The 13,788-nt window shown below is 39.0% G+C and overlaps 1 protein-coding gene across 1 annotated transcript in view; it reads left to right on the forward strand.

Moving 5' to 3' along the window:
* Positions 1-13,788, forward strand: part of MGAM2 (maltase-glucoamylase 2 (putative)) — a 109,988-nt gene that overhangs the window by 60,687 nt on the left and 35,513 nt on the right. Inside the window, exons 31-35 of the mRNA XM_054493932.1 lie at positions 417-542; positions 2,821-2,949; positions 10,434-10,541; positions 12,242-12,304; positions 13,156-13,290. Of these exons, the coding sequence (XP_054349907.1) occupies positions 417-542; positions 2,821-2,949; positions 10,434-10,541; positions 12,242-12,304; positions 13,156-13,290 (561 nt within the window). The remainder of the gene's footprint in view (positions 1-416; positions 543-2,820; positions 2,950-10,433; positions 10,542-12,241; positions 12,305-13,155; positions 13,291-13,788) is intronic.

Here is a 13,788-nt window from a genome sequence, read left to right on the forward strand (position 1 = left end):
TTACCACATTATTAGCACTGATAGGGCAGTTTTTTCTTTTGACTCTTGAGTGTCACTACTAAATTATTACTGCCTTTGCTGAAATCATATTTTAGTATTATGGTTCTATAAAGCCATATTAATATCCCATGTGTCCCTCACTTGCTAAACAGCCTATGAATTGCTAATTAGTAATAACCAGCAAATTCTCAGGTTTCCTAGAATGAAAACTCTGGAATATAGAAAAACTTCAATTACAATGTTTCTATCATTCTGCATGTCCGTAGTTGCTCCACATTTATTGGACTTTCTTATCTTTCTTGGGTGAGGCCTCTTATACAGTACTTAGCAGAAACACTCAAGTTGATTCAAGTATAAGTCAATCACCTTTTCTTCCCTAAGAAGCCTATCTGGATGCATTTTTCTTTTTATTCTAGTTGATTGGTCGGCCAGCAATGATTCCATACTGGGCCTTGGGATTCCAGCTGAGTCGCTATGGATACCAGAATGATGCTGAAATCTCCAGTTTGTATGATGCAATGGTGGCAGCCCAGATTCCCTATGTATGAAACCCTTACTCAGCCCAAGGTGTAATTAGTTACAGGAATTTGTGGCTAATTTTATATTAGAAGTGCTATGATGTTCTTATCAAAGATAACTTGATACATCCAGGCTGAGTTTTTTTTCTTTGTATATGCTATAATACTATGCACTTATTAAACAGAAATTAGAAAATAGGAAAATTACAAGATGAAAAAATCCACAAATATACCTTACCAAAGTAATCAACGTTAATAATATGCTGGTTTATTCTTTTCCAAATTTTGGCTTATGAACAAGTCTCCGTTTTACCAAACAAGTTTCACCTAGAGTCATGGCAATGCAGGGGACTATCCCTTTGGGCTAAAAAGAAGCGACTTCTTTTTTTCAACTAAATATTAATCACTTTAGTTATTATTCAACAATCATGGTTTGAGTAAGTTTCATGTGCAGAAACCTGGGTTGGTACTGCATAGAGAGGGTAGACATTCAAGAAAGCTATAGAATAATGTAGTTCTTGTATGTTGGTGTAAGGAAGGGGTCCAGTTTCCATTCTACATATGGCTAGCCAGTTTTCCCAGCACCATTTATTGAATAGGGGAGTCCTTTCCCCATTGCTTGTTTTTGTCAGGTTTGTAGAAGATCAGATAGTTGTAGGTGTATGGTCTTGTTTCTGGGTTCTCTATTATTTGCCATTGATTTATGTGTCTGTTTTGATTACTGTAGCCCTGTAGCATAGTTTAAAGGGGGATCACCTGATGCCTCCAGCTTTGTTCTTTTTGCTTAGGATTGCCTTGGCTATTCAGGCTCATTTTTGGTTACATATATGAATTTTAAAATAGTTTTCTCTAGTTTGTGAAGAATGTCAATGGTAGATTAATGGGAATAACTTTGAATCTATGAATTGCTCTGGGCAGTATGGTCATTTTAATGATACTGATTCTTCCTATCTATGAGCACGTTTTTCCATTTGTTTGTAGCATCTCTGATTTCTTTGAACTGTGGTTTGTAGTTCTCCTTGTAGAGATCTTTCACCTCCCTGGTTAGCTGTATTCCTAGGTATTTTATTTGTGGCAATTATGAATGGGAGTTCATTTGTGGTTTGGCTCTAGGCTTGACTATTGGTGGTGCATAGAAATGCTAGAGATTTTTGTACATGGATTTTGTATCCTGAGACTTTGCTGAAGTTGCTTATCAGGTTAAGAAACTTTTGGGCTGAGATGATGGAGTTTTCTAGATATAGGATCTAGTCTATATGACAAGATCTAGTATCTAGATACAGGATCATGTCATCTGCAAATATGAATAGTTTGACTTCCTCTTTTCCTATCTAAATGCCCTTTATTTCTTTCTCTGTCTTTTTTTTTTTTTTTTTTTTTTTTTGAGATGGAGTCTCCCTCTGCTGCCCAGGCTGGAGTGCCATGGAGCAATCTCGGCTCACTGCAACCTCCGCCTCCTGGGTTCAAGTGATCCTTCTGCCTCAGCCTCCTCAGTAGCTAGGACTACAGGTGTGGGCCACCACACTTGGCTAATTTTTAAAATATTTTTAGTGGGGACGGGGTTTCACTGTATTGGCCAGGCTGGTCTCGAACTCCTGATCTCAGGTGATCCACCTGCCTCGGCCTCCTGAAGTGCTGGGATTACAGGTGTGAGCCATCATGCCTAGCCCGTTTATTTATTTCTCTTGCCTGATTGCCCTGGCCAGAACTTCCAATACTACGTTGAATAGGAGTGGTGAGAAAGGACATCCTTGTCTTGTGCTGGTTTTCAAGGGGAATGCTTTCAGCTTTTGCTCATTCAGTATGATATTGGCTGTGGGTTTGTCATCTATGGCTCTTACTATTGTGAGATATGTTCCTTTAGTACCTAGTTTATTGAGAGTTTTTAAAAATCAGCCAGATTTACTGTAGAAAAAAAACCCAGATATACAATCCTGTTTGTTTCCTAGGAAAGTCCCAGTTTCTACCCTTGAACATTTCAATTAGAACTTTGTTTGATAGACTGAGTTTGAGATTTGAAGAGTGGGAAAGAGATGAATTGAGGAAAGGAAAGGGGATAGAGTTCCAATTGGGGAAACAGAAGGAGAAGGAGTGGGCACAGGTGAACTGCATGCAGGCATCAGAAAGCAATTTCAATCTGCAGAATTGAAAAGTCAGCAGAGGGAAGCAATGAGATGGGGAATGCAGAGGGGCCTGGACTGGGGCAGGCAGGCAGCAGGACTAGGGGGCTGGCAGAGCAGTTAATGTGCCCTGCAGGGCACCTACTGCAGGGTTCCAAGAGCCTTGCTGCTTCTTTCTGCAGGACGTCCAGCATGTAGACATCGATTACATGAACCGGAAGCTGGATTTCACCCTCAGTGCCAACTTTCAAAACCTCAGTGTTCTGATTGAGCAAATGAAGAAAAATGGCATGAGATTTATTCTCATTTTGGTATGTATTGAGACAGATTAGATCCTACTTTGTGTTTCCATATTCATGGTTCAAAAATAGCACCATTGTGGGAAACTGGATGAAGGGTACAAGAAATATTCCTGTACTCTGTACTTTTTATTTTGTTTTGCAACTTCTTGTGGTGAATCTATAATTATTATTTTTTAATTTAAAAGCAAAAGAAAGAAAGAAATGAAAAGCGGCTTTTAAAAAATGATACTTTATAATATTTATTTTCCATAACTGCCACTGGAATATAATTATTGTTCTCTTGGTAAAGTTAGAACAATTGTGGGCTGAAGCACTGAAGATAGCAAAAAAAAAAAAAAAAAAAAATACACGGGGGGCATCTCACTGTTTCAGGCTATGTTTCAGGAGAAATAGCTGTATCTTAATCTCATCTTTACATCAGGAGGTTCAAAAATCTCTTATGTTGTATCATCACTCAGAAATGGTAAGGCTAAGGTGACATTTCTTTCTAAACTTACAATTAAGTTAAGATCCAGAATACCAATTTATTATATTACTAGGAAGCCGCATCTTGATAAATGCAGCGGTAATTACCTGCAAATGATTCTCCCTTCTAGCTTCCAAAACTTACAGCATTATTTGGTGACTTTTGTTCACTTACTAATTCATGTATTTATTGAACACAGTATTTGAAAACCACTCTTCTACAAGTTGTGTGTGTGTGTGTGAGGGTGCATGCATAGTCTAAATTAGCAAGACAGTGCTCTTTTTCTTATAAAGTTTTCATTCTAATGGAGGGAGACAGCCAATAAACACCTGAAAAGATAATTTCAGACAGTAGTGATTTATATGACAATTGTGAAACAGCATAATATTATAGAGAATAATTGGGGCAGGTATGGGATGGAGTGAACAGGGGAAAATACTTTAAATAGACACATGGGGACACGGGGGCAATAAAGAAGTTTCATGTTTTTGTGGAACATTGCTATTATACTTTGGAAACACAATAAATTGGCTCTCTCTGCTTGAGGATTAAGTCTTATCAATCTGGTTTATCTCCAGGAGTTGTTTGCAAACACTAGCAAAAGTTTTTCTCAAGAATTTTATGGAGAAACACCAATACATTCTTTTACTTCTCAACTGTCTTTGTAAAAATAGATTTCTATGTCATTGGAAAAAATCACTTATGTCGTAGTTAAATTCCTAAAGGATTTTTTAATATCTTATTTATTTGTTTGTTTAAATATTTCAGGGTTAAACTTTTTTTAACTTCTATTTTAGATTCAGTGTGTACATATGTAGGTATGTTACAAACGTGTATTGTGTAATGCTGAGGTTTGGAGTATGTATTAGTCTGTTTTCACGCTGCCAATAAAGACATACTTGAGACTGAGCAATTTACAAAAGAAAGATATTTAATGGACTCACAGTTCCATATGGCTGGAGAGGCCTCACAATCATGGCAGAAGGTGAAAGTCATGTCTCTCATGGTGGCAGACAAGAGAAGAGTTTGTGCAGGGAAACTCCCCTTTTTAAAACCATCAGATCTCATGAGACTTATTTGCTATCATGAGAACAGCAGGGAAAGACCTGCCCCCGTGAGTCAATTACCTCCTACCAGGTCCCTCTTACAACACATGAGAATTCAAGATGAGATTTGGATGGGGACAGACCCAAACCATATCAGAGTATGACAGAGTATGATGGAATCCATTACCCAGGTAGTGAACATAGCACCAAACAGGTAGTCTTTCAACCCTTGCCCCACTCCCTCCCTCTCCTCTCTTGTAGTCTCTGGTGTCTGTTATTTCCACCTTTATATCTATGTGTACCCAGTACTTAGCTCCCACTTATAAGTAAGAACATGTGGTATTTGCATGTCTGTTCCTGCATTAATTCACTTAGAATAATGGCCTCCAGCTACATCCATGTTGCTGCAAAGAGCATAATTTCATTCTTTTTATGGCTGTGTACTATTCCATGATATATATTTACCATATTTTCTTTATCCAATCCACCATAGATGGGCTCCTGGGTTGACTTCACATCTCGCTATTGTGAATAGTGCTGTGATAGACATACAAGTACCTGTGTTTTTTGAGAGAATAATTTATTTTCCTTAGGGTATATACCCAGTAATGGGGTTGCTGGGTGGTATGGTAGATCAATTCTTAGTTATTTGAGAAATCTCCAAATTGCTTTCCACTGTGCCTGAACTAATTTACATTCCCACCAACAGTGTGTAAGTGTTCTCGTTTCTCCACAGCCCCACCAACATCTATTTTTTGACTTTCCAGCAAAAGCCATTCTGACTTATGTGAGATGGTATCTTGTTGTGGTTTGATTTGCATTTCTCTATTAGTTATGCTCAGCATGTTTTCATATTTTTGCTAGCCACCTGTATGTCTTCTTTTGAGAAGTGTCTGTTCATGTCCTTTGCCTACTTTTTAATGAGATTGTTTGTTTTTGGCTTGTTGATTTAAGTTCCTTATATATTCTGGATTTTAGGCCTTTGTCAGATTCATAACTTGCTAATATTTCCTCCCATTTGGTAGGTTGCCTCATTACTCTGTTGACAGTTTCTCTTGCTGTGCAGAAGCTGTTTATTTTAATTAGATCCATTGTCAATTTTTGGTTTCATTGCAATTGCTTTTGAAGACTTAGCCATAAGTTATTTGCTAAGGCCAATGTCAAGAACATTTCCTAGATTTTCTTCTAGGATTTTAATAATTTGAAGTCTTACATTTAAGTCTTTAATCTATCTTGAGTTAATTTTTGTATATAGTGAAAGGTAGGAGTCCAGTACCATTCTCTTGCATATGGTGAGCCAGTTATCCCAGCACCATTTATTAATAAAGAATTCTTTCCTTCTTGCTCATTTTTGTCAGTTTTTCTGAAGATCAGATAATAATTGTAGGTGTGTGATAGTATACTTTGAGGTTGGGTAATGTGATACCTCTAGGTTTGTTCTTCTTGCTTAGAATTGCTTTGGCTATTCAGGCTGTTTTTTGGTTCCATGTGAATTTTAGAATAGTTTTTCTAATTATGTGAAAAATGACATTTGTAGTTTAATAGATATAGCATTGAATCTATGAATTGTTTTGGTTAGTGTGGCCGTTTTAATGATGTTAATTCTTCCAGTCCATGAGTGTGAAATGTTTTTTCATTTGTTTGTGTCATCTCTGATTTCCTTCAACAGTGTTTTGCACTTCTTGTAAAGATCTTTCACCTGCTTGGTTAGATGTATTCCTAGGTATTCTATCCTTTCTGTTGTTATTGTAAATGGGATTGCACTCCTGATGAACTATAAACACATTCTCGTTTTTATAGTTCTTCTAGGTGTGAAGTTGGGTCGTTAATTTGAGATCTTTCTAACTTGAGATTTCTAATTTGAGATTTCTCAGCTTGAACGTTATTGATGTATAGAAATGCTACTAATTTTTGTACATTAATTTTGTATCTTGAAACTTTACTGAAGTTGTTTTTCAGTTCTAGGAGCCTGTTGGCAAAGTGTTTAGGGTTTTCTAGGTATGGAATCATGTCATCCTTGGAGAGAGAGAGTTTGACTTCTTCTTTTCCTGTGTGGGTGCATTTTATTTTTTTCTCTTGCCTGATTGCTCTGGCTAGGACTTTCAATACTATGTTAAATAGGAGTGATGAGAGGGGGCATCCTTGCCATGTTCCAGTTCTCAAGAAGAATGCTTCCAGCTTTTTCCTATTCAGTATGATGTTGGCTGTGGGTTTGTCAGAGATAGCTCTTATTATTTTGAGGTACTTCCCTTTGATGCCTAATTTCTTAAGGGTTTTATCATGAAGGATGTTGGATTTTATCAAAAGCTCTTTCTACATCTATTGAAATTATCATATGGCTTTTGTTTTTAATTCTGTTTATATGGCGAATCACATTTATTGATTTGCGTATGTTGAGCCAACCTTGCATCCCAGGGTTATGGAGGAAAGCCTACTTGAACATGGTCAGTTAACTTTTTGATGTGCTCCTGGGTTTGGTTTGTTAGTCTTTTGTTGAGGATTTTTGCATCTATGTTCATCAGGGATATCAGCCTGAAGTTTTCTTTTTTTATTGTCTCTGCCAGATATTGGTATCAGGATGATGTTGGCTTTGTAGAATCAGTTAGGGAGGCATCCCTCCTCAAGTCTTTTGGAATAATTTCAGTAGGATTGGTACCAGCTCTTTGTACATCTAGTAGGATTTTATTATGAATCCATTTGGTTAAGGACTTTTTTTTGGTTGGTGGGCTTTTTATTACTGATACAATTTTAGAATTTATTATTGATCTGTTTATGGTGTTATTTCCTTTCTGGTTCAGTCTTGGGAGGTTGTGTATTTCTAGGAATTTATTCATTTCCTCTAGATTTTCTAGTTTGTGTGCATAGAGATGTTCATAAAATCTCTAAGGATATTCTGTGTATCTGTGTGATTGGGTGTAATGTCATCTTTGTCATTTATGATTATACTTATTTGTGTCTTTCTTTTTTTCTCAATCTAGCTGGTGGCCTATAATCTTGTTTATCCTTTCAAAAAAACAGCTTTTGCTTTTGTTGATCTGTTGTATGGATTTTTGAATCTCAATTTTGTTTAGCTCTGCTCTGATTTTGATCATTTATTTTCTTCTGCGATCTTTGGGGTAAGTTTGTTCCTGTTTTTATAGTTCTTCTAGATGTGAAGTTGGATTGTTAATTTGAGATCTTTCTAACTTCTTTATGTAGGCATTTATGGCTATAAACTCTCCTAGTGTGTCTTAGGGATGATCATCTTGCATAATATTTCATAGAGATTCTCTGAATTTCTTAAATTCACATGTTGAACTCTCTAGCAAGACTGGGGAAATTTTCACGGACAGTATCTTCAAATATGCTTTCCAAATCATTTTTTCTTTCCCCTTCTCTCAGGAATGCCAATGAGTCATAGATTTGGCTGCTTTACATAATTCTATATTTCTCAGAGGATTTGTTCATTTTTAAAAATTATGTTTAAAAAATTTTCTCTGACTGGGTTGTTTAGAGGGACTTGTCTTTGAGTTCTGAGATTCTTTCCTCAGCTTGGTCTATTCTGTTGTTAATGCTTGCAATTGTGTTATAATTTTTTGTTTTAATCCCAGAAGTTGAGTTTAGCAAGTTCAGTTTAGCCATTCAGTTAAAATGGCTGTGTTATCTTTCACCTCTTGGATCATTTTACTGGCTTCTTTGAATTGAGTTTCAACATTCTCCTGAATCTTGTTGAGTGTCCTTGTTATACAGGTTTTGAATTCTGTATCTGTCACTTAGGCCACTTCAGTCTGGTTAGAAACCATTGCTGGGGAGCTAGTAAAATTGTTTGGCGGTCAGAAGATACTCTGACTTTTTGAATTGCTGGGGTTCTTGTGCTGATTTTTTCTCATCTGAGAGGGCAGATGTTCCTTTATCTTTTTGAAGTTGCTGTCTTTTGGATATGGCTTTTTGTTTTTATAGTCTTTATTTTCCTTGAAGGTTTGACTGTGGTGTATGTTGAGTATAGTTGATTGGCTTCATTTCTGGGTGCTTTCAGAGGCCCAAGGCTCTTTAAGAGATCTTTATCTGTGGCTGAATTCCTGCATTAGGTTTCACAGGCACACTTTTTGTTTGGTGGTGTAATTTAGGCTGCGATACAGTAGATGGTGTTTAAGAGTAAGGGCCAGAAGATAGCCTGTTACTCAGCTGCAGGCGTCTTTCATATTTCAGCACATTTGCAGTAGTGCTATGGGGTGGGGGAGCTGGGGGATCCAGAGATGGCCCCCTTGCCAAGTCCATTTTTGGTGCTTGAGGGAGCCTCCTCTAATCACTGATACCATGCCTATGTTTCCTTAGCCCCAAGGGCATCTCTGACAGGCTGTGCTCTTCCCTCTTAGGGACAGCCTGAGCCAAAGGTCAGGTCATCATGAGACCTGCAGCTCCCTGTTGGTCCTCTGTATTTGGCAGAGTCAGAGTGGGTTGTGGGGTATGTCTGGGGGGTGATCTGTTGATGCAGTGGGTCAAGGGCAGAAGATCCCCAGGTACTGCAGTGTTGCCGTAGAGGTGCAGCTGATATGGTGCCATGATTCAGTATTTTCTGTACAGCAGATGGCTTTGGGGACCTCTCAGCTTGCTCTCCCCCAACTGAGTCTCCTTCCAATGTCTGCTCCAGTAGCTGCCCTGACAAGCTAGTTTTGTCCCAAGCCTTTTGCACCCAGATTGTTGGTCTGTTAGATGTTCTGGGCTGTGGAACTCCCTTGGGCAGAGGCTGTGGCTGGTAAACAGGCTACATCCTTCCCAGACCAGTCTTGCAGAGGGAGGCATGCCCAACTCCCACACCAGCACACAAGCCCATACCTCACTCTTCTCAGTGTTCTGAGAGTGGAGCTCCTCCCCTGCTCAAGCCTCAGCCACAGATCTCAGCTAGATAATCCTGATTTGTGTGCTTAAACCCTGGTGGGTTGGGACCAGGCCTGCAGCTTTGTTTTCTGGCCTTAGGGTCCAGCACCGGTTCTGCTGGGGGTCAGAGTACTTCCAGGCCACCAGCAAAGCACTCAGGTGGGGCAGTGGAGGCTGTGCTGTGTGCATTCTTTTTTGGGAGCAGCCAAGCAGTGGCCTTGGAAGGGGCTGGCAGATGGGTGGCATGCAGATCAGATGCACCCTGGTTCTGTAGGAAAGACAACGCTGCTGTCTCCCAGCTCAGCTGTCAGCAGGGGCTAGAGCCACTCAGAGCAAGATGGAGAGCCTTTGCAGATGGGTCCTCATGGTCGTGTTTTGCTGCAGATGCCCTGTATGCAGAACCTTCTTGTCTCTGCACAGGCTTGAGCTCTGCCTCTGCCTACTCTCCAGGCAGTTTCTCTTGCCAATTCAAATGTCTATGGTGTTTGTGGGGTCTGTTGTAGCTAGGATCCCAGATGTCTGCAGTGCGAGTTTCCCTTCACTCACCCCTTCCTTGGGACCTGTTCAGTGCCAGGAGCTGGTCCTGGCACTCAGCAACTCTATGTGGGATTTCCAGCTTTCTCCCTCTTACACCTCAGTGTTTGCATTGCCTCTCTATAGACTGGCAGTGTTTTCTCTCGAAAGCTCTGTTTGAAGTGTGATGGTTTACTCAATATTTTGGTTTTTCTCTGTGGGAGAGGTGCTTCCCAGCTGCATCTAGCTGGCCATATTGTCCCCTTTCCTGTCATTTTATTACTTATAGGTTTGGGTGGTAACTTTTTGTAATATAGAAAGGCTCCTTCATTTGTTGGCACAGATTCTTATACCCTTTGAAAGAGATTACCCCTCATAAGGGTTTTATATCTTACTTTGAGTACCCATGGCACCATCCCTTTTCAATTGGCTATGGTAATATATGCCGTAAGACATAAGGCAAATTATCAATGATTTTTATTTTATTTCATTTTATTTTTGGTATTGAGAGTCAACATTTCCTTCTGCACTATGAACTACTAAATTTTTGGAGAGAAATTTTCTTAGAGATGTTTTCCTCACATTTGCTGTTTGAAATTCTTTTACTGCAGGACCCAGCCATTTCTGGCAATGAGACACAGTATCTCCCATTCATTAGAGGACAGGAAAATAACGTGTTCATCAAATGGCCAGACACCAATGACATTGTCTGGGGAAAGGTAAGGCTTGGGGAAGATGCTTACGGTTAATTAACATGACAATGTCTTGAAATAAAACAGCTCTCAATACACATTGGAAAATATATTGGACAATCAATAAATTATGAATGAGTAGAAATCTGTCCGATGCTGATTAGCTCAATAAGCATTAATAAGACCAAAGTTACAAATCTCATCCTCTATTATTCCTGAGCACTGTCTATTGCCTGGAAATACTCTGATATCCCCGCTCTTTATTTATTCCACATGGTCATTTAACAAACATTAAGAATCCCTTTGAGAGTGACACTGAAATCTGTGTCTCCCAGCCACCTACATGCAAAACATGCATTCAGTTTTGACCTATCATGCTTAATCTTCCTTCATATCTAAATGAATCATTAAGTCCTATAGATTCTCCTCTTCCTCTTGTTTCCTTTAATTCGTCTTTATGGCTTCAATCTTCATCTTCATATGTCTGATTTTTTGGCAATAGCATTTTAGGTGGACTTCAGGTGATCATAGCTTTTAGCCTAGGTTTGAATTCTGTTCCTTAATTATACTATGCTACTTCCTACTGCTCTGGGTGTATTCCAGGCTCACTTTTTTTTTTTTTTTTTTTTTTTTTTTTTTGAGATGGAGTGTCACTCTGTTACCCAGGCTGGAGTGCAGTGGTATGATCTTGGCTCACTGCAACCTCCTCTTCCCAGGTTCAAACGATTCTCCTGCCTCAGCCTCCTGAGTAGCTGGGATTACATGTGTGTGCCAACACTCCTGATTAATTTTTGTATTTTTAGTAGAGATGGGGTTTCACCATATTGGCCAAGCTGGTCTCGAACTCATGACTTCAGGTGATCCACCTGCCTCGGCCTCCCAAAGTGCTGGGATTACAGGCATAAGCCACTATGCCTGGCCCCATGCTCACTTTGAATATTACCTTCTCAACTTACCCAGATAATATCTTCACTTCAAGATCAACTCAAATTTTACCTCGTTTGAAGCAGTTAGTAACTATTTTAGTTTTTCCTATTTTCCCTTGTCTATAATATTGCTTTCAGTATAGCATACAGTGTAGCATTTATGTACTATCTGTGAACTCTTAGGAAACAAGTACTATTTCTTACTTAAATCTCAGTAAATACAGATCCTGGAAGAGTGCTTGTCATATAGGAAGTACTTAGTAAGTGTCTGTTGATTGAATCAATTAATCAGTGTATACATACTTAATGTCCTGGTAGTTACAGCTAAAATTGGTTGGTACTATGGATTTTTTAATGCTACATATACTTGGAGTCCCCTATAAGTCATGATAGTGCTTAAAAGTATTGAGGTGAGGTGTATGGGTTATGAATGGAAATCAATCTTATTTCTTTAGAGTCACACTTCACACTTATTATGAATTTTGTTATAGGTCTGTGACAAGGAGATCAGAGATCTGAGAAATCACTCGAAAGTTGGTTGTTCAGAGGATATGTTTAAAAGAAATTCAGTTAATTATTAAGTTCAAAAATAGAATTTTGAAAACATATAGAATGAATCAAGAGACCCAGCCTACTTTCACCTAATGTAATTTTGTAGATTCAGCCTTTACAGTTTAATTTATGGCAAAGATTCCCAAGTGTTTCATGGAGATGCATGTCATCAGAGTCTAACACATGAAATATCTCATAGTCTGTATGCAAGGATGTGTAAAGGTTTTAATTGCTCTTCTTTTTCTCTAGGTTTGGCCAGATCTGCCTAATGTAATTGTAGATGGATCCCTTGACCATGAAACTCAGGTTAAGGTACAGTTGTATATAGATTTTTGTCAACATTGCCCTAAACATCTGGATATTTAACGTTTTTTATCCTGATGAATAAGTAGCTAACCCTTTAGTTAAGTAGCCCTAACTTGAGGGTGCTTATCCACTGTTAGTTTCCTGGCAGAAAGAGATCCTCAAGTGGAAAGCTCAACAAACAGCGAACATGGAAATGTGTAGAAGGAAATCATCAATGAAATCCTCTCATAAGTGTGCTTTTAATTGGCTGTGATTTGTTTGAACTTTATGACGCTTGAAAAATAATGAACCAAAGTCTAGCATTTTCTCACTAGAAGGGAATCCATTATGAACAGACTGGATTTTAATAAATTATCTGCATACAAAAGAAAATACAAGTCAGTTGAATGAAGGAAAGTTGTTAATCTCAGCCTGGTCATCTAGCATACCCTCTACTCTGGAGTTCACTTGCCCCTGGATGACAGTGCTCCTTCATCTCATTTGAATAGTCTGGAAAAAGCTTTTGCTACTATCACACTGATATTTAAGTAAAAAAAAAAAAAGAAAAAGTATTTGCATCTCTAAAGTTCAATTGTTCAGACACTGTTAATTTTCCAGTCTTGTGATTACACGTCCAGTTATAAAACAAATCCTGTATTTGAAAGGGATTGCAAAGCTATCTAACCTTCTTCTAAGAAAACAAAGAATGAAGTCAACCTTCCCTAATCTCTGCTTCTGTTGTAAACTCTGCAACAGCAGCAGATCTGAGATTAGAGCAGAGACTGATCTGGGCAGGCACAAATTCCTGTTCATCTCCCATTTGGGGTCCCCTGTATAGGCTGAGACCCTGACCATGAGAGTGTGTATTATTCTTACAGCTTTACAGGGCCTACGTTGCCTTTCCTGACTTCTTTCGTAATAGCACAGCTGCGTGGTGGAAGAAAGAGATAGAAGAGCTCTATGCAAACCCTCGAGAGCCAGAGAAGAGCTTGAAGTTTGATGGATTGTGGATTGTAAGTGCACCCTTGGTTGTCTTTTTTTATGGAAATGTTAGCAAGTCAAAACATGGGGAGGAGAGACTAGCAAAGCAGAGACATAGGGCTGAAGAGATGAAAGGGAGAAATGCTGTTACAGAATCTAGGTTCTAGGACCAAGAGAAGCAGAGATCATTGCTGATCTGCCCAGGGACATATTGTCTGGTGGATGTTGGAGCCCACAGAGGAGATTGCTACTGCTGGAGATGCCAGAGCAAAAGAGAAAAGGAGAAATCACCTCCCATCTCCAATCTCTTGCCAATATCACCCACTGGCCAAATCTACCTGAAAGCTTATTGTAAGGGAGTCTTACAGGGCAGAGCTGGGAGTGGGTGAGGCATGGAGCTGAGAGCAAGTAGACATTTGCCATAGTACTGGGGCAGACAACTCTGAGGGAATGGCTTAAAGGGCCTGTTCAGACGTTCGTTGTAAATGCCAGTCGGCCTTAAAAGCAGGACTTCCTGAGATGTCCCTGGG

The sequence above is a fragment of the Pongo pygmaeus genome, chromosome 6 (genome assembly GCF_028885625.2).
Source record: "Pongo pygmaeus isolate AG05252 chromosome 6, NHGRI_mPonPyg2-v2.0_pri, whole genome shotgun sequence".
Classification (NCBI taxonomy): domain Eukaryota; kingdom Metazoa; phylum Chordata; class Mammalia; order Primates; family Hominidae; genus Pongo; species Pongo pygmaeus.